Source organism: Stegastes partitus, unplaced genomic scaffold (assembly GCF_000690725.1).
Source record: "Stegastes partitus isolate 25-593 unplaced genomic scaffold, Stegastes_partitus-1.0.2 Scaffold1134, whole genome shotgun sequence".
Classification (NCBI taxonomy): Eukaryota; Metazoa; Chordata; class Actinopteri; family Pomacentridae; genus Stegastes; species Stegastes partitus.
Window position 1 is genome coordinate 32,245 of NW_007578865.1, and position 21,270 is coordinate 53,514.

At 40.6% G+C, this 21,270-nt stretch overlaps 2 protein-coding genes and 1 non-coding gene across 3 annotated transcripts in view; 2 read left to right on the top strand and 1 right to left on the bottom strand.

Annotated features, from left to right (window-relative positions):
* LOC103368235 (beta-2-glycoprotein 1-like) overlaps window positions 1-6,201 on the top strand; it is an 8,003-nt gene extending 1,802 nt beyond the window's left edge. The window contains exons 3-8 of the mRNA XM_008296536.1: window positions 178-274; window positions 538-614; window positions 835-1,023; window positions 3,185-3,364; window positions 3,699-3,896; window positions 6,032-6,201. Coding sequence (XP_008294758.1) covers window positions 178-274; window positions 538-614; window positions 835-1,023; window positions 3,185-3,364; window positions 3,699-3,896; window positions 6,032-6,096 — 806 coding nt within the window. The 3' untranslated portion in view covers window positions 6,097-6,201. The remainder of the gene's footprint in view (window positions 1-177; window positions 275-537; window positions 615-834; window positions 1,024-3,184; window positions 3,365-3,698; window positions 3,897-6,031) is intronic.
* A 5,260-nt stretch (window positions 6,202-11,461) lies between these two features.
* nol11 (nucleolar protein 11) lies at window positions 11,462-20,271 on the top strand. Its single transcript, XM_008296537.1, has 18 exons — window positions 11,462-11,624; window positions 12,099-12,212; window positions 13,432-13,488; window positions 13,713-13,861; window positions 13,953-14,010; window positions 14,163-14,304; window positions 14,781-14,987; window positions 15,662-15,738; window positions 16,186-16,309; window positions 16,453-16,544; window positions 17,018-17,083; window positions 17,210-17,394; window positions 17,788-17,913; window positions 18,212-18,448; window positions 18,631-18,709; window positions 18,824-18,916; window positions 19,355-19,462; window positions 19,655-20,271. Exons 1-18 carry the CDS (start codon window positions 11,478-11,480, stop codon window positions 19,766-19,768), a joined length of 2,175 nt encoding a protein of 724 aa, XP_008294759.1. The 5' UTR covers window positions 11,462-11,477; the 3' UTR covers window positions 19,769-20,271.
* A 358-nt stretch (window positions 20,272-20,629) lies between these two features.
* Window positions 20,630-20,711, bottom strand: trnas-aga (transfer RNA serine (anticodon AGA)). The gene has a single exon. It is a non-coding gene; the product is annotated as a tRNA-Ser (tRNA).
* Between the last annotated feature and the right edge of the window lie 559 nt (window positions 20,712-21,270).

Consider the following 21,270-nt stretch of genomic DNA (forward strand, 5'->3'; position numbering starts at 1 on the left):
GAATCTGTAGCAAAAACATGTGAATATAGTAGGAGTCTGACAATTCTATGGATTCAGGATGTGATGACTTTTACTGACCATCGCAGAAAACATGTCATGAAATATTTGTTAACGCAATAATTAAATAGCAAAATGTTCCATTTACACACGTTTTCTTTACGATATTCTCTCCTGCAGCAAAGCGGTGTCCTTATCCTGATGCACCGTCTAATGGAGATTTGTACTATGAGGATACTGTCTTCAAGAGTACCATCAACTATACTTGTCATGAAGGGTAAAGCAAGAACACCTCGTTAAAGTGTCAGAACTTTGGCCATACACTGCAGATAAAACTCCCAGAGGTGCAGTGGCTGCTGTTTAATGTTTAAACACATGTATTTTTATGTACACACGTGTATTTTGTGTCTCTAATGAGGTTCTAGATTCCATCTAGAAGATAATATAATGCAAAGTAGGTTCAGAAAATAATATTCCTCTGATTTGGCTTCGAATGCATTTCACCTGATTGTGTTTGTTGTGTTTTCTGGCGCTGCACAGCTACGTATTGAACGGATCCACCACTGCCGTGTGCCAAGCCAATGGAACGTGGAGCACACTTGCACCAGCGTGCACACGTATGTGATCCTGTGTCCAAGAAAAAAAGCATGTATTAAGTTGCTATCACTGAGAAATGTTGCCCTTTAACTTGATGTTCTTTTGAAGAAATTAACCACAAATTAGAAATCACTCAGTTACTTATACACACTTACTTATAAACAATAGGAAAACACTTACAGGACAAGTATGTACCAGTACATATGTAAAAATGAGCATATTGTGTGTGTTCTGTTGCAGCGGTGTCCTGTGGTCTCGCTCCAGTCCCACAGTTTGGGATGATAGTTTATGACAGGAGGGTCAGAGGGAACACCACTGAATACGGTACCACAGGGACGTACAAATGCCATCCTCCATATGTAGTGATTGGCAACGCAAGGGCACAGTGCACGGCCAGCGGCACCTGGACTGAGACACCCGAGTGTAAAGGTATGAAAGTCGAGTATTTATAGCGGCTTTGCAATTTGTGTTGATTGGTCGGAACCACCCGTTTAAGGCAAAAGGAAACTTAAAAAAAGGTACATTTCAGCCTTCTACAACGGATCAAGACTTATAGTGTTTGATGTGTTAAATGTCAAATTTGATTTTGGTAACAGAGGATGAAAAACAAAACTCACCACAGATTTTGGAGGAATGTTTAAATTTTCATTTTTTCCAAAGCAGCAAACACAAAATCAAACACTATAGAAGGCAACCAAAGGTCATCACAGATTATTTCACAGAAGAAAGAACAAGACTTCAGTTGCACTTTACAACTTTTTGGTTGGGAGAATTTAATAGAATATGTTTTAAATAATAAAAAATAAAAAATAAAAATCTGCTCTTTCAGAACAAATTTGAATCCTAAATATTAAATCTGTGCTCACCAATACACAGTGAAGACTTTCAAATTAAAGGTCCAGTGTGTGGGATTTAGGGTTTTCTACTGGCAAAAATGGATTACATTATTCAGAATTATGTTTTGCACCAGCATGTTTCTGCAATAAACCAAACACCAGTTATAGATCAGACCTTGAAGCAGCTAGTGTACACTGTTCTACATTAGTGATGTGCGGATTGATACTGAAATATTGATACTTCCGATACCGGATCTTTATGCTTTAAATCGATTCTCAAATCAAAATATCGATACTTTTAATACTTCAGTCATTTGAGGTAATGTACATCATTACCAGGAGCACAGCGGAAAGTAACTAAACTATTGAGGCTTAATGACCAGCAGTTGATGGGAAATACTTTTTCTTCCGCTGCAGGCAGCACTATCCAGGTACAGAGGGAGGAACCTGTTGCTGTTGGAGCTGTTCAGATGAATAAATATGGTTAACGAAATAAATACATGCTTCAACAAATACTTGCATGAGTTCAGCGTGAAGTAGTAATATGTGTATCACTGAGATAATCTCACATTGGCAACAAAGCCTAGATTTATTCAGGTATGGCTTCCCAAAGAACTGATCATTTAAAGTGGATTACATAGACCAGGTGTCATTAAATTACACAGAGCAATTGCGATAAAACAGCCATGGTGAGCTTAGAAAAATATATACTAGAAAAGATGGATTTAAAAAATAACATTTCATCTATAAAACATTTACAATCAGTATAATTTACTTGAACTGTTCAATGAATATTTTCAAATGTAGGTATTGACAAACTATTATATATTTTACCTCTGTTTGGGTTTTCTGTTGTTGTATTAGCTCGGCTATATTGTAAATGAGGCCGCTACCTCAATATACTTCAGAACTTAAAATAAATAAATTGCTCTGATGTCTTGTATAATTATGAAGCTATGATTTGAAATTCACTACTTTTTTTATTTTTTTTTTACATTTACCAGACACATTAGGTTTATTTGCACAAAGTGTCGGTATCAGATCGGTATCACCGATACCAGCCTGCATTTTACTCAGTATCGGATCGGAAAGGAAATTGGTGGTATCGAAACGTCACTACTCTGCATTACTATTGAACTGCAGTCTTCAAACTCACCACTAGATGCCATTAAACCCTGCACACTCAGTGACGGTCTGGAAACTAAGAATTTGTCTACATATTAGATGTAGTGGTGCAAAACATTTTTTTAAAGTGTACCAAAAAAACAATAATAATTAAAATATTCTATGTGATTCATTTATCGATCATGAGTGTCTCAACCCCTCTTCACAAAACTCCACTGATACTCACAAATGATAACTCAGTTAACAAAATAATCATAGCCTGGATATGTTTTTTACAAAGACAGGATGGATGAGTGAACATTTCATTAATGGACAAACAGGTAAACTAGATAAAATCTGTGTCTTGTAACGAGAAAAATTAAGACGAAGCAGTCAACAAGATCGTCTCAGAGAATACGGATGTGAGTTTGTAGCCAAATGGTGGGAAAGCAACGTACTTTCCCCCATTTAGAGGATCATAATTATGCAGAGTTCCATCATCTTCAAGGGAAATTTATCATCAACTTACAACATTATGAGCAAAGAATTATTAAAAAAAAACAAAAATAAAAATCTGCTGCACACACACACACAGATAGAAGACGTGTTTTGCTGTGTTTTTATTAATGGACTAAACTGTTCCTTCACAGCGGTGACCTGTCCTCCACCGCAGAACATCGCCAGAGGCTACATGTCAACCAGAGACCAGAGAAACTATGACTACATGGAAACAGTCAAATATGGCTGCAATGGAGACTATGTGCTGGAGGGAAGTATGGAGATTGTTTGTCAGCAGGATGGGACTTGGTCTGAAAAACCATCCTGCAAGGGTAAGACTGCAACCAATATGATAATCTTTTTATAGCGAGGAAATATAAGGAAAGGGTTTCTTGGGAGATTCTGCTATGTTAAGAACATCTGACTGCGATGTGTGTGTAATACAGAATCTTTATTAAAGGAAGTGTCACAGAAGCAACATTAATCTGTTCCTCCTCTGTTCTGTAACTTCTGTTGGTGTTAATCCTGTCCTATCACATTCCACTACTTTCTTTTTCCTGTTCTGACTCTTACAACAATATGATACAACTGGTAAATATATTAAAGCTTCTTCTTCAAATGCCACAATCTCTAATAGATTTTCTTTCCTCATCCTCTGACTTACAGCTCCCTGCAGGGTTGGCATCAACAGAGGGAGGATATTATACAAAGGAAGAAAAATGTGGATTGGAGATTTCGATCCAAACAAAGTCTTACACAAAGATATAGTTTCGGTCTACTGCATGAACGAGGCCAGGAAATGTGGATATGCCGTGCCAGCCCAGTGCATCGACGGAAGACTCCCAATCCCTGAATGTTTCAAAGGTGATGCAGATTTCTTTTTTTTTTTTTTTAAATCTGAATATAACATCATTAAACAGCACATTAGAACACGAGAGCTTCTCTTTGTCAAAGCGTCACGGTCGTGTCAAGTGCCAAGTTTGCAGTGTCAGCTATTTAAGTACAATTAAAAACAGTGGAAATGTGCTTCATAAGCACTTTATTGTTTCAGAAAATAAAGTAGAACAGACCTCCACCTGACACAGACTTGGCTGGATTGACCTACTTGAGAAGATGAGCTGTTGAGTCACAAATAAATCCCTGTCGCTGCCGTTTTCTGTGCATTTTATACACCATATATATATATATACTTGTTTATATCAGTTGAATTTGCATCAATATGTGCTAAAATGATAAATGTCCTCAGTAGGTTTTGACACAGGGATCGTGTACAGTACTTTGCTGTTTTTGTTTTAATAGATGTGCTTTACTTGAGCATATTTTTATGATCACAAACAAAATAAATACAGCTTTCGACATCAGTGCGAGTTTGTAATGTCTGAAGGTGAATTAATCGCAATAAAACGAGCACATTCTATGACTAGCTGCATTTAAATTTCATATAGCAGCTAAATATCAACCAAATGGAGCTAAATCAGCCAGGTCAGGGTCATTTTAGGTGCTTCAGTAAAAAGCAACTGGACTTCTCCGTGAGGTTCTTGAAGATGTTTTATATCTCATCCAAGAGGCATCTTTATTTCAGATTAGGGCTGACCAAATGTAGGGGAGACCAGGGATGGTTGTAAGAAAGGGATAGTTGTAACGCTCTCAGTTTGACTAATTAAAAACGAGCTGTGGGGATGTCATCAATACAGTTCATGCCCACTTACAGATTGAGCTCACTGGTGAAGCCTCATGTCGCTGAGTTGAAAACTGTCTGTTCTGGAGCCAAAAAATGATTTTCCAGGAAAGAAAGTAAAAATTTTCATCACAAATATTTTTTTGCATAGTGTCCATTGTGTGGTGCAGTTGGTAGCACTGTTGCCTCGCAGCAAGAAGGTTGCCGGTTCGCGTCCCGGTGGGGGCACCGGAATCTTTCTACGTGGAGTTTGCATGTTCTCCCCGTGCAGCGTGGGTTCTCTCCGGGTTCTCCGGTTTCCTCCCACAAGGTCCAAAAACATGTTGAGGTTAATTGGTGATTCTAAATTGTCCGTAGGTGTGAATGTGAGTGTGTCTGTCTCTAAGTGTGGCCCTGTGATAGTCTGGCGACCTGTCCAGGGTGTCTCCTGCCTTCGCCCTAAGTCAGCTGGAATAGGCTCCAGCCCCCCCGCGATCCCAGTGAGGATTAAGCGGTGTATAGATCATGGATGGATGGATGGATGTCCATTGTGTTGTAGATGCAATTGTTTCACTTACATAAGCTCAAGCAGTAGTTTCTCTAGTTTAATTTAAGGTATTGCATTAGTGCTAGATTTTAAGCTAAATGCTAAAAACATTTAGGTTTTTGACACTAATTTACATAATCTGTGATGGTGTAGTAGAAGTCCAAGTGTATGTCATCATAGCAGACAAATATGAGTACCAATGTCGAAATTTGAGATCTGTAGCACAAAGAACCGCTGATTTATATATTCGCCAACATGGACTTACTGTCTTTTTTTGTCATTTACATAGCCTTGTTTTTTTTTTGGCTTTGCTTTTTTTTTTTTAGGGGGGGGTGACTATTTTCAAGTTTTCCCAAATTATAACAGTACAATAATAGTAGACTAATACAAGCAGATCATCCCAATTCTAACAGTCAGTCAGTACGTGCAATGCTTTACCCAAATTAAACCTGATATAACAAGTATTGCATGTTTTTTATTTTTAAAAAGTGAATGTACAAGTGAAATACTTACAGTCTTGTACAAATAATCACCAGACTTGGCCAAATAGGAATTACATATTAAAAAAAAAACAAAAAACTTGCTACCAGTATCACACTCTACAAAAAACAGCAAAGCACAGCAGCAAACATGGGTGCTTCAGGTGTCAGTTTTCTCAAAATGAACAACTGAACCATATTTTCTAGCTCTCTTCTTTTTGTCTGTGACTTGATGAAAAGTTGCACTCTTGAAATATGAAGGAGTTCTGGTAGCTGTGCCCATTCTAACTTATTCTGTGTATCTGTCTCTTTCCAGAACCCAGCGGTATTAATTATAACCTCCATTCAAGTTCCCTTCCATCTGAAATCACTCAGTGCTGAAACGGTGGCAGATCACACCCTCCGACGACTGTTAAAACCAACACAACACAGAAGAAGTGTTGGTGTGTTGTGGTGAATGAAATTAAAGAATATGGTTTGACTCAAGCTGCATTTGTAGTGTGTTATTTAGTTACACTTCATTTTCTGTTGATAATTCACAGACATTCAAATTGTTAAATAGAACAAAATACATATTTTTAGCCTGCCAAAGGTGACATGGACAAAACAATACAGAAATGAGCATTCAACAAAATAAGATGAGATGTAAGTAGATACAGATGTTTTTCTTATATGTGTGAAAAGTTCTTTGGAATTTTGTAAAGTCTCTGTTTTAGGAAGGTGATGAATTTAAATGGTCCAAGTAGCGCATTTACATGCAAGCTGCCATTATCTTCCAAAAGTCTTGTGAAAGGTCAATACAAGATGTGTCAGAAAAGTTTCAGGACTGGTGTCACAAAAGATATACTTCAAACCCAAGCTACAAACTACATGTTTTCACCCTTCGAAAACACACTTCCCCAGCCTTCTCTGCCACGCCGCCATGCACTCCTGGAAGGATTCTTCCAGGATCTTCTGCAGCTCCGTCGTCACAGCCATCTTGATGTCGTCCACGTCTTCAAAACGGGTCCCCTTGATGACCCCCTTGAGCTTGGGGGAGAGGAAAAACAAATCCCACAGAGCCAGGTGTGGTGAGTAGGGAGGCTGCTCCACCACGGCGATGTTCTGCTCAGCCAGGAACTGTCGGATGCTCAGGGCAGTGCGAGCAGGCGCGTTGTCATGGTGAAGCAACCACGACTTGTCCCGCCACAGCTCTGGCCTCTTCTGAACGAAGCAAACGCCGCAGGATCTCTTTGTAGACGTGCTGGTTGATCATCTGAAGGGGAAAACTCATAGTTTGTAGTTTGGGTTTAAAATGTATCTTTTGTGACACCAGTCCTGGAACCTACGTGACAGAAGGGAAAACGAATACTGTGTACTCTGTTTAAAAACTGATCAAGCCATGGGAGCTACTGTATGTAGGCAATATATAATAAATCAATATGTCATCTGTGACTGCACTGTACAGACAAAAGCCCAACATGAAACATGGTTTTAAGAATGTCAAGGTCAAGTCCTTTGGTCTATGATGACCTAACATAGAGCACATGAGACAAACATTTAGTTGTTACTGACATACATGAGCTGCATGACAGTTTGTATAAAACACTGTTAGCTTTATCAACTAGTTAACTTTGATTCTGTTAGTTAACAGGAAACAAAGAATTCAAACAAGTGAAAATGGTTGAAATGTTTTTATATTCATCTCTATCTGAATATTGCACATTCAACAAGGCTGAGCTAAAAATGAAACATATTTGAAATGAAACATATTTGGGCGGCTGTGGCTCAGGTGGTAGAGCGGGTCGGTCAGTGACTGGAAGGCTGGCGGTTCGATTCTGCTCTGTAACCTGTGTCATGGTTGTTGTGTCCTTGGGCAAGACAACTCACCTTGCCTGATGTGAATGTGTATGAATGGATCGTTTGAGGTGGTGTAGGCGCTGAAGGGCAGCCACGCCTCTGTCAGTCTGTCCCAGGGCGGCCGTGGCTACAATCATAGCTACTATCACCGGAATGAATGTGTGAATGAATAATTGACAGTGTATGCGCTAGAAAAGCGCTACATAAATCTAATCAATTATTATCAATTTCTGCATATTTATATATTATGAATTCTTTCAATGGAGGAGGTAAATGGTCTGCACTTACATAGCGCTTTTATCCAAAGCACTTTACAATGTGTTTCTCATTCACCCATTCACACACACATTCATACACCAATGGCAACAGAGCTGCCATATATTGGGAGCAACTTCAGGTTCAGTGCCTTCTTCCCCAAGGACACTTCGACTGTGGAGGGGATCGAACCACCAACCTTGCAATTAGAGGACCACCCGCTCTACCACCTGAGCCACAGGTAATGTGTAATTACAAGAAAGGTAATCTAAGTGTTTTTATGGAAAAACCATATCTTGTTTGTGACATTTTGCGTACAGCTTCTTTAATTTGTCTTAATGACATGTATACTTGGTTCCTCTTCTGCATTTCAGACACAAATTCTTATTAAAATCAGAGTGTTTTTATATGTCACCCATCATACACGTAGGGGATTTTAAACCATCCAGGTAGCAGCAGCTGTAGCATATCAGAAGGTCATTTCTTGGCTTCACAAGAAAATGTCACAGGACAAAGATTGTCTTTGCATTACTTTTCAACATAGTTTCCTCTAAATTCAATGCACTTGGTCCACCGATGTTCAAGCTTCGCAATCCCTTCACGGAAGAAGGTCGCATCTTGAGCATCCAGATACTCCTCAACGGCACGAATGACTTCATCGTCACTCTGAAAGTGGCGACCGCCGAAGTGGGATCTCAGTTTAGGAAACAGATAGAAGTCAGAGGGTGCCAGGTCGGGTGAGTAAGGTGCATGAGGCAACAGCTCAAAGCCACATTTGGCTGCTTCTTCCACCTGTGCTGTGTGGACGGAAGTAAAGTCCTGGAGCAACAACACTCCAGCTTGAAGCTTTCCTCTCCTTTTGTCTTTGATTGCTTCTTTCAGTTTTTGCAATCGTGATGCATAGTAGTCCCCCTTAACGGTTTGACCCTTTTGCAAGAAGTCAATCATTAACAATCCCTCACTGTCCCAAAACACAGAAGCCTTCACTCTGTCCACAGACGCCTCTTTCTTTAACTTTTTGGGAGCTGGACAACCCATGTGTTTCCATCTCTTTGACTCAGGATCAAAGTGGTGAACCCATGTCTCATACTGGGTCACGAATCTGCCGATGAATTTCTCTGGATCAGCCTGAAAACGATCCAAAAGCGTCCTAGAGATTTCCATCCTCCTCAGCCTCTGATCAGGTGTCAACATCCGGGGAACCCACCGCGCGGACAGTTTGCTCATCCCCAAGACGTCGGTGAGAACAGCGTGAACGGAGCCCACGCTGATGTCCATGCTTTCTGCTATGTGTTGGACTGTCACACGTCTGTCATTCATGACCATGAGGTGAATAGTCTCCACCTGACCGTGCGTGGTCGCCGACTTTGGACGTCCGGAGCGCGGGTCGTCGCTGGTGCTCTCTCTGCCCCGCTTGAAATCAGCAACCCACTTCTTTACGGTAGAATAACAAGGAGAGTGCTCACCGAGGGCGTTCCTCATGTTTTTGTGGATTTCTTTGGCCGTCATTCCCTTTTTATGTAGGTCTTTTATCACAGCTCTGGCTTCTTTCTTGTCCATGTTTTGAGTTGCCTCTTTACCTATTCTCATTCATCTTCTTCTTCTTCTGCTGCTGGTTTTGCTTCTTCTTCTTCTACTACTGTTTTGGCGGTTGGCAAACAGTGACTTGGTGCATTACCGCCACCTATTGGTCTGGAGAGTGGCTCAGTACTTACCAAAAAATATCAAACATTTTTTTTTTATAGCACATTTGAAAATAATCCATGTTCTGTAGAAATTAACAGTCAGGTAGCACCAAAAATAAGTACAAAAGCAATCAATTTGTAGAAGAGAATAAAGTTGTATTGAATGAAATTAACCTTAACCCCCCCCCAACAAAATTATTAGAATACTAAGTATTAGGTACCAAAAGCCAAATAAAAACGTAATGTACAATTTAAAACAGAGACAGAGAAGTTCAAAAATGTACCCAGCTGACAACACATGTGACTTTAAAAACAAATAAAAGAACTATAATGTCCATCCATTATCTATACACTTCACCAGGGTCGTGGGGGGGCTGGAGTCTATCCCAGCTGACTTAGGGTGAAGGCAGGGGACACCTGTGAGTCTGTCACAGGGCTACACTTAGAGACAGACAACCAAGCACACTCACATTCACACCTACGGACATTTTGGAATCACCAATTAACCTCAACATGTTTTTGGACTTGTGCCGGAGAACCTGGAGAGAACCGACGCTACATGGAAGAACATGCAAACTCCACACAGCAAGATCCTGGGTGTCCTCACCGGGACGCGAACCAGCGACCTTCTTGCTGTGAGGCAACGATGCTAACCACTGAGCCACCTTGCAGCCCAACCATAAAGTCATAAAATCTTGAATATTTCCTCTCGATTAACTTGCGTAATCAAGAGGACGACTGTGTAACTTGAAAATGCTATCCTCTCAATTAAATTGGTTTGTCTGAGGTACTGAAATATAATCTGGAATCAACGTTTACTTTTATTGTCCTGAGGTTTTCCATTGGTTGTCTTCTCTCTGTGTCATATCTATGACAATGTACTATTATGTGCTCTGCAGTCTCTTCCTCCCCTGCAGTAGTCACATCTGCACGCGTTGTATTTTCCTGTTTTGAACATTTTAATCGTGTGTGTCTAAACATCAGTCTTGGTGTAACTGTTTCCTCTCTCCTCTTATCCACTTTCCTCTGCACTCTGTGTAGCACCATCTTCCTTTCCTCTCTTCCTCCCATTGCTTTTGCAACGTTTCCTTCGGTCTCTACATGATGATGCATTTAATTTCTGTCCTGCTGATGTTATTTTTAAATGTGAACATGTTTTTGTGACTTCCTTTGTTCCTTTGTCTGCCATTTCATTTCCTTTTTATTCCTGTGCGTGCAGGTGTCCATAAAAATGCAACTCACAGTCCCATCATTTGGATTCTGTATAGTCATTGCTGTGGTAGGATGTCTGGTCTGCTGTCTGGATGACTTGTGTAGCAGGTAAGTGATGCGCTTGAATCTGAGCAGATGATTGTGGTCTGCTGTTGTGCCTAAAAGTGACGGTCTGCCAAAACCTGATTGCAGGCGACAAAAGTAATTATCCTCATGTCTCTGAATAATTTTACCTCCTATGTGTTCTACATGAACCAATTCAGTCCTTTTTTAAAAGCTTTAATAGCTTTAAAAGGACCAGTTCAACTTACATAATACCATTTTCCACTTGCCAAAAGTCACAAGAGTCATAGTTTAGTGGCTATAACCTACAGGACAATTGCAAAAGAGATAACTTCTTTATTTTATATATAAAACAAATCCATAAATATTGGTAATTTCTGGGTGAGTTTAATACGTTTTGTACCCTCTTAACTGCCTCTGGAACCATCAGTTCTTCTGGTTCTGGCTTTTAATTATAATTAAACCAAAAATCTATATTGTTTGTACAATTTTATTGCATTTGACGCTTTTAATCTATAAAGCACTTTCTTTTACATGTCATATATATGAAAATGCTATATAATTAAAATCTGATTGATCCATTTATTGAAATGCCTTATTTCTCACGCTCTTAAATCCACGCTGCAGCTGCAGGCGGTCTCGTGGTTCCGGTTGAGCTTTCCTCTATTCTCGCGAGATCCGCCGCATTCCACTTTCTTCTCGTCCATCATGGCAGCGCTGTATGAGGGATACACGTTGTGCGGGCTCGTTCCAGATCAAAATCTGTCAAGTTCAGGCATTCAAGGGATCGAAGAGGAGAGAGACAGCGACCATGTCGTCGTCACCGACTCGGCCAGATCTGTGACTCTGTACAAGGTAACGTTTAACCCTTGTTTTGAGCTGATCAATGCGACCTGTAGTAACTCGTGTTAGCATCCTCGGCTCTTATCACCGATAGTGTCAGAACCAAAACGTTTCACAGAAGAAGGACAAACCATATAGCTGTGGTGGTACAGCCGTTCTTTTCTGAATATATCGACAGTAAATGTCACATAAGTTTGGAGTAAATATTATGCTAGTCCGCAGAAAGAAGTAAAGGTTAGCTAACGTTAGCTTTGCTCACAAGAAGTCACGCACATCTGGATAAACAGATTTTTAACTGGCAGGTTTTGTGCTCATTTAGCTGTTGTCAGCTAATTACACTGGAGCATCTAAACACACTAAAACTTTGATTTACTCGACACCTCAGGCCACAGTGGTCAACAGTTAGCTCTGTGCTGATCTGCAGCAGCTGTATATGTAAGTAACTGAACCCTTTATGAATTATTTCCCTCTTTTATGTGGTGGCAGGTGTCAGACCAGAAGCTCCTGGGCAGCTGGACGGTGAAACAAGGACAAACTCTGACCTGTTCTGCAGTCTTCAACCCACAAACCAAGGAATATGTGGCGGTCTCAGACAACAAGGTAGCTTTTTCTGCCATTCTTGTACTGTGCAGGTGGAGACTGGTACACAACATTCTTGGTGCAGCATCTGTACAGAGTCACACTGAACCACAACTGAACGACTATCGGTTTGCACCCGAAGTAAACGAAACCCACACAGGGGTGGTTATTTTATTTTTCCATTCAATTATCAAGCATAAAACCGTTATAAGCTATAAGCACCAAGTTTATTGAAATTGCAATGACCTGAATAGTACTTTTTCAGTTTCATTTGTGTTTTGGTAGTAGGGCAGGGTGATACGGCCAAAAATGGTTATCACGATGTAAATGAGAAAATTTGCAGTAACGATATAACTGATGATATCGTTGACACTAGACAAAATGCCTCAAAACTGCACAACTTTATTGGTGCAAATAAAAAAAGAGCAATTTCTGGGGGGTGTAGCAGCGGGTGAATATTTGGACCGATGGGGTGGAAGTGGACTGGATGCACAGGCAGTACTTGGCTGCTGATGCCAGTTCAGGATAGTGGTGACACTTCTGTTTCCACCATCGGGTGGTGGGGGTGGTGGTTGCGGCGGGTGGCAGGCAAACATCTATCCATTATCTATACGCCACTTAATCCTCACTAGGGTCGCGGGGGACTGGAGCCTATCCCACCTGACTTAGGGTGAAGGCAGGGGGCGGGCAAATATTTGCATCTCAAAATTGCTATGCGGACACCACCACAATGGCCGAATATTCTGATATTCGGGTCCAGCCCTACTGTGTCAGTCAATGCACTGCATCCTCCTCGGTCGCCGCCTGCTTCTAACTCCATGTGCATTAGACCGGACGAAAACAACAGCACTGCACAACCGCGTTTCATTCACATTTTATCGCAATATTTCAATTTCATATCATCGCCTAACATTACACTGGTATTACCGTGCACCGTATGATACGGCCCAGCCCTATTTGGTAGTTTACTACTTTTCTTTTGCATGGCTTCATTCTCCCATCCACCTGCTTACCATGTTTGCATTATCTGTTTTGTTGTACCTATAGTTTAAGGTCCATTTTTCTACATTAATACACCACACATTTTTGGATGTCTTACATTTTAATCACTTTAATTTACACTGTGTGGTCCTTGGACTCATCTGTGTTTTGCTTTGTTAATTTCCCAACATGTCTGCACAGATCTGACCTTTCTGAAAGTTCTGTCACATTATAATGTTGCTGTGTTTTTGTTTTTAAGGTGATCAGAATTTGGAAAGAAGAAGACGTACTCTTAGACAAAGCCTTCAAAGCAACTGTAAGTCTGGACAAGTTGTTTTTCTCTTCTATCTCCATTGTGCTTAACTTAAGCTATAGAAACTTAAAAGGATGTGTTTTTCCTGTTTTCTTTCCTTCCTCCTAAAATTCTCCACAGTGTTTTTAGAGTAACCAACCTTAAATGTCATTATGAATGCCCCTAATGATTGCTGACAAAACTGAAGACATTCTAGCTTATGCCGTCTGTGTCTGCTGTCTGTCCAGGTGTCATCAGATATCTGGATGATCCACTGCGTCCATGGAGGGGAGCCTGTGGTCTTGTTTAAGAGAGGAGCTGTGAGATTGCTGGACTCCCTGCTTGCTGCTCCCCAGCAAACCATAGAAGAAGTCCTGGCTCAAGAAGAGAATATCAGGTTTCTAGCATGCAAACATCCTAATTTCAAATGCTGTGCTGCAGTTTGAGGCATTTTCTCTTGATGTGTGTGTTGTATTTTTTGTCTTTAGGTGGAGCACCAACATAGTGGCAGAGAGGCAGCAGTTTGTCATCTTTACAACTGAACAGGTAGGTTTCCGTAAGATCTCAAGCATTTATTGCCTTTGTATTACAGCTCTTAAGTTAAAACAACAGCTCATGTTTTCTCTGTGGACATTTGCATCTGCTCTGCATATTGATGTTTCTAAATGCCTGTTTGCTTTGTCAATGTCTTCCCACAGAAAGGAGATCATTTCCTCTACCTGCAGAGACTGAACCCGAACACTTTACAGAGGTACCGGCTAGAGCGAGAGGAGCCTGGTGTCTCCCCGCTCAGCTTCTCGACCTCCTACAGAGATAAACACATCCACCTACTTTATCTCTGTAAGTCTGAATTTCCTGTGGAAACATTTTTAGCGTCGGCGTTTCACAGCGTGAGCTACTTTTATAGTCTTGAAAAAGAAAATAGAGGCTCAGCACAGCACAGAAGATATCACAATATGGAAAACATAAAAAACATTTGAGTAGTGACGTTGCTAGACAATGGAAGCAACTTAATTACTTGGTGGTGCAGCAGGACAGGAGGTTTGTGAAGAAAGACCTACGTTAATGGTGGTTAGTTATGTTTGCCATACAATTCAAGAAGTAACATATAAAGTATTATAGTATCAATTCAGTCATCCCTTCAGTGTTTCTGGCATTGACTTGCCCTTGCTCACAGTCAGCATCACTAATTCTCATTAGCTTCTAACATCAAATATTCCTCGAGATGTTACATGCAAGAAAAATGACATAAGTGGTGTTAGTTCTTCATTTCCCAGATTAACACGTTTCCTCTTCATTGCTTTTCTGGCATTCAGATCCTAACGGTCATGTGTACCAGAGTGTAGTCTCTGTGCAGGGCCTGGCGGCTGAAGAAGGGGCCCAGGCTCTCCCACTGCCCCGTAACCTCCTGCTGGGTCTTCCTGTCGGTGACGGCCTGCTGGAGGCGGCATCAGCCATGGTCCTGGATGAAGCCCATGTAGCTGTTGTCGGGGTTCCACACCCCTCTGCTGGAGCCGGTAAAGGTAAATGACAATTAATTACAGTGCCCCAAATAAACATGCTGTTGGTTTTCACTCCTCCTATGCACCACAGATCTTGTTGAAGTCAGTCTGGCATATATTAAAAAGCTTTTAGTCTGTCTTGCTAGTGAGTCAGCATGCACAAAGGAGCTTTGTCCCAAAGGTTTTAGTCTGCAAAGTTCACACCAGAATACTGATTAAATGTAGGTCAATATTGTCCTACCTGCCCGTGTCTTCCATCTTGATTGGCCAGTTAGAGAAAAGCTTCACTGGCTCTGTGCACATGTTATATTTACACCTCTGCCTGGTCTGCCTTAATTGGAAAAACTCACACCGAGTAGTGGCCGTGTGGCAAACAGACATCACTTCATACAAGGATCATGTGTGATGATTCATAGCTGGCCTGTATCCACTCTCTGCATTTTGTTTTGTGGCAAAATTACAGAAAGTTAGTTTTCTGAAACTAAGATTAATTTAGATGTGTAAATTATTTGCACTCAAATGAATACAAGGCTGACATTATTCTAGCCTTCAGCTGCATCAATTTTGACTTTTGAACCTTGTTTTCAGGATAAATATATCAGAAGGATGACTTGAAGATGTGTATCTGATCTGTTCTCAGCACTAGCTATGAGTGTGCATGATTTCTGACTGACTCTCTGTCTTTAATGTTTCAGACTTTCTTTGTATCTGGAATACCAATTTTCAGACTCTTCAAGCAGGAAAAGAGATGGCGGGTAAAATCTATGGACAGGTAGGAATGTGTTGTTTATTCACTGCATATAAACCAGCAAGCTTATGTTTTGTTTTTTTTAAATGGCTGGTTTTATGTAGGCCATGCCAGCAGTCGGGCCCTGGAGCTCATACACGTGTACATGAGTTTTTGTTGCTTGCTTTAGAAGTGTCCGTGAACTACCTAGTGCTCTCTCAGGTTATTATTAGTGCAGGCCAAGGTTCCCTGTCCTTCCAGCTGCTGGGTGCTGATGGAGGACTGTATGACTTTGGTAGAACATTGTGTCTGCTCTCCACTGTGATGGGGCTCACTGTCCCTCCTCACAACTTAATAGCAGTTTACAATTCTAAAACTGATGCATGAATAGACTAGTTTGGCAGGTAAGATTTGTGAACTTTATCTACTTCACTTGCACCTCTAATGCTGTTTTGTGTTGATTTTGTTTTTTGTTTTTTTTCTCTGATATAGCTCTGGAGTTATTCGAATAAAGTATTTATTCCACATGGGAAAACCCTCTCAGTTATACCATTTGAATGCCCCAAATCCTCTCTTGCCTCTGCCCTGGGAAAGCTAAGACAGGCCAAGACTGAAGGTGAGCTAAAAAGCAAAATTACTAATAATAACTTCTTACTTCACTCGTTTACCAGAAATAATTCTTGCTGAAATGATGAACCATATGTTCACGTACGTATTTCCCATAATTGATGCACATTTCTACATGATTCTCGGCCACAGAATCCAAAGCTCCAGCTTTTGTACCATCATGGAATAACATTCTGCACGGAGAGAAAGCTCAGCCCTCCAGAACAGTGGAGACCAGGAAGACGGTATGTTGGATAACCTCGTTATAAGACCATTTATTTAGTTACAGTCAGTCAGTTTTTGTTAAATGAATTGCAAATGCATCAGTCGCCCACACAGCTGCCTTGAAAACTCAACTTAGCTTTTCCCAGAACAACAGTAAATAAAAAAGATGTGTACTGACTCCACTCATTAAGTACCAGCTTTATATGATATTTATAATATATTTACACAATGTGCAAAATGATGTAATATGACGATGGGGACATTGTCGTATTACAGAAATTAACCTAAGTTAATTTTTAAAGATTTGCTTCTCAAAACCGTTTTAGCCACACCTTTGAAATGACTGAATAAACCTTGCAAATCAACAATTCATTTCAAACTTTTAAAGTCTCTTCCGTCTTTAGTGCCACATGAAGAGTCCAGGTTTACTGATTCCTCCGTTGTCTGGTAGATCCTTCATATGATTCTCATCTTTTTCTTTTTTCCCATACAGAGAACAACACGTAAGACCCAATCAACCCCTAGTTTAACTATTGACCAAGTACTGGAGCTCATCAAGGTAAAGTCAGATTTATCATGGCTCTTAGCAAAATACTAAATCTGCATGCTGTCATGAGTTAATGAAACGATTGAATTGATACCAAACAATTCTGAAATGATAAAATATTTTATTGTTCCCGTGCAGACAGCGCCGATAGAAGAGGTCCAGAAAGAGGTGGAGGGGCTCCTAGCCAGGGCGGACCTCCAGGACCTGCAGCCCTCAGTGGGACAGCTAGCGTCGACCCTCGTGTCCCGAAGTCTGGCTGATCCGGCTTTCTACGCCCCCAGTACCCTGTCACAGCTTGTGCACACTCGGTACCTCTGTCACAGGTCAGTAAGGCAGGGCAACGGGATCCGGATGATGAAATTACAAGATGATAATTCAGAATCAGAAACAAGTTTATTTCCAGGTATAGTTTGCACAATACGAGGAATTTGTTCTGGTGTGTCGGTGCAACAATAATAGAAGATGCAAATATAATTCATAAAACAGCTTCATCATTCTTCCGTCTGCAGAATGTATTTCTGAACTTTAATACTCTTATAAATGCCAGAACCCACACTTGAATGAAGATATCATTATAAAGGATTGTATTTTAATGCAAAAGACATGAACCGAATGTCTCAAACTCCATTTCTATATGCCAGACAAGTAATTACCAGGAGTAAATACCAGTGTTGATTCTCTTGATCATAACAATTTACCATTATCACCTTCAACAGTGTGTGTCCAGACCTTGTGCTGCTGGCCCTTGAGAAGAAAGATTACTTCCTGTGTCAGCTCTGCTTGCAGTTCTTCCCCGACATCCCAGAAGCTGTCACCTGTGCCTGTCTCAAGACATTCATCAGGTAATATGGATCACTGTTAAGGGCACGACTACTACAATTAACACTGAAATGGATCGTTAATTGATTTCTGTGTCAATTTGATTCGAGCACTGAGGGGTAGTAAAACAATTTCTAATTCTAAAATAGCGGCTTCAAACTATTAATTTACATTTTTTAGTTCAATGAAACTCATTTGATATTATTCATACAGCTTAGTCGATGTAGTGTAGTGATTTAATGAACTGATCATTAGCCTGACACTAGTGACAGAAATAACACTGCTTGGTTCTCACTTTTTTCTTTTTTTTTTTTTTTCCAGTATGCCAGATGTCGATGCGGAGAAAGCGAGCCTGGAGCCTGACAGCGTCTCTTTCATGGAAACCCTAATCTCAAGAGAGCGCGGCCAGGTTGGCTTGCAGAATGGCTTTAGCTCCACTTCCTGTGAGGAGGACGGCTCAAACGATGTCAGCGGCCATCAGACCAGAACACAAGCCAAGAAGAAGGCAGCTCCACCAGAACTGATTTGTCCTGTGGGCTTACATAAGGCCGTTCTACTGTATCCTCGCATTCAACTGAAACTTTATCTCTGTCAGATATTTTTATACTTTGTGCCAGTTGCCTAACAATATCTATCGGTGGTATAGTTCGACAGCGCTATTGCACACTGTCTGTTGAATGATTTGAATTTAAAGTCGCACAGAAATATGAATGTTTGAGATCTTAACTCAAGGTGCACAGAAATGAGGTCCTGCTGACGGCATACAGTGAAACTTTCCTCCTCCCACACCTAAAGGACCTTTCTTCCCAGCATGTTGTTGTGAGTAACGGCAAGCCTTTTTTTCCCCTTTTTCTCTAAAACAAACCAACCAGTGCTGAGTTCACGTTCCAGAACAGCTGTTACATTTGTCATTTTCTTTTTTCGTCCGACCAGCTTTTCCTCCAGTACCTGAAGTTTCTCTACCTAAAATATTCCCAAGATGATTCCCTACACATGCCTGGATGCAGATCTCCAAGTCTGGCTCAGGTTTGTATCGGTGTCTAACCGGGTAATGAGGGTGGCCCCGCTTGACATGTCACTGCAGTTACTGTCCGTCATCCCAGCATGGATACATTAAGTGACAAGTCTGGAGGCAAAGAATATATGGGTTTTTTTCACCCTGCTGACAGATTTAAGTTTGAATGTGGTGGAGGTCAGACCTGAACTGTCTGGATTTAGTTCAGCCATAGTGCATACAAGCAGAAGAGATAAATTGTAAGGAAATGCATTCCATGAAGATGCAGCATTTTTGTGTCATGTGCGATCATCTGATATCAAAAGATACACCTATTTTTAGCCTCAGCAAGCACATGACAGCACAAACATTACTAAAAGATACTAGGGAAAAAAAAAAAAATGAGATGCTCTTCCAGTTTGAAAAGAATTACATTGCTAACTCTATTTTCCTTTGTGTTTTCATTGTAGGTCATGGATTGGGTATGCTTGATGTTGGATGCCCATTTTACAGTGCTGGTGATGACTCCAGAGGCCAAAGGCTTACTGCTGAGCCTCCACAACTTTGTTAAGTCTCAGGTAACAGGTTTCCCGTTTTCATAAACACCCACTTAAGCTTTTTAATTGTAGTAATGAAGAGACGTAGTTCCTAACTGTTGGGGATTGGTGTGGGTTCCAGCATAAAGAATAAAACGCATTGTGTGAGGGCTTCATGGACAGTAATGCAATTTTATCAGAAATGTAAAATGTCTTTTTTTTTTGTGTCCTCAGGTGAGACTAGTTTCTGAGCTGGGAAAGATCGAGGTCAGCCTCCAAGAGCTTAAAAAGACAAAGGTGAAGAAGGACGTCGGACAATACTCAATTGAAGTCATTGAGCTGTTTTAGCATGTATACAGAGTAATTTTAATAAATGCTTGAGAATACTGTCTCGTTCCAGCTGTTCATCGAAAGCGGTTTCAAGGTTATGTTTTGTCCCAAAGTGCTTTTTGGTGCAGATGTTACAAGAGTTTCTGCACATGAAAAAAAAAGTTCCTGATGAAATGTTTTTGAGTAAGCTGCAGATGTCTTTGAACCACGTTTTAAAACTTGTTCAAGCTGATGAAATTTTGGATAACATGGTTTGCATTTTTAATTTACTGTCTGCTCATACAGATGTGTAAAATACATGCAAAAGCCGCCTCATTCAGCAGTGTGGAAATGGTTTGTAATTCTGATGGCTCGCTGCCTCTGAAACTGTAACTGTGAGAGTGAATTCTTGTTTTTCTTCTTGTATGCTTCCTCACACAACTGAACATTTTGTAAATCTCACAGTTGCGTCTTTATACTGGGTTTTCCACATGAAAACCTCTCATGTTGAATATAAATATATAACACAAAGGAAACTGTTAATCCACGTGTGACTTTATTTTTTTACGAAAAGATGCTGTCAGGTATCAGGACAGTGATTAAATTTGGGATGCATCAGCGTTTGTGTTATTTTAGTGACTAATAATGCATTGCTTTTATTTTAGTTTTGTACACTTCGATGTGAATGGGTGCAGTGTGGGGGGAGGAAAATAGAAATATAAAAATGTGTGAAGGAAATAATATGATAGTCGATTGAACAGAAGCCAGTGATTTGGTGAGGTTGTTGTGGCTCTTAGGGAGCTGAGGGTCAACAAAACATTGAGCTTTAGCTAGTTCTGGAATTACAACGTATGTAAGGTTTCCCTCCAGAACACAACACCAAGAAGAACAAAATACTAACGTTGTCGGCAGGATTCGAACCTGCGCGGGGAGACCCCAATGGATTTCTAGTCCATCGCCTTAACCACTCGGCCACGACAACAGATATCCCTTTTCCAGCATTAGTGGGAATATGAAGCTAACTGCACATATACATAGATTAGACTGACCAAAAATCTAAAATACCAAAACAATGAGAAAGACTGCTTCCCATCTCTTTAGCCTGCTAACTGGCTACTGTTGTTTTACTTCGTCTGCTACTGAACAAGCTGGACAAATGACCAAGAAAAGAAACAAGAGCACAGATCAACATTATCTACATCTCAGTCATAAAGTCAAACGCAGAAGATTGCGCTATTGCTACTCTTGAAATGCTAATGAGCGCAGCATCACTCCTGATTTGTTTCAGTTAACTCACTGAAAAAAACAAATAAAAATTCATTTTAAAGTTGCATGAAATGCGTTTATTTGATGAATAAATTGCAGCAGCAGCCACGTGCAAAAATACGCGCGGTATTAACTTTAATGATGGCTTATTTATGTCCATGTAATAGAGCTCAATGTCGGACGTATTATCTTCTCGCCTCGCTTTGCTGTGACGACGATGGCGACATGGCCGAAAACGAACGATGGTTTTTCTCCAAAAATACTCGGCCCACCTG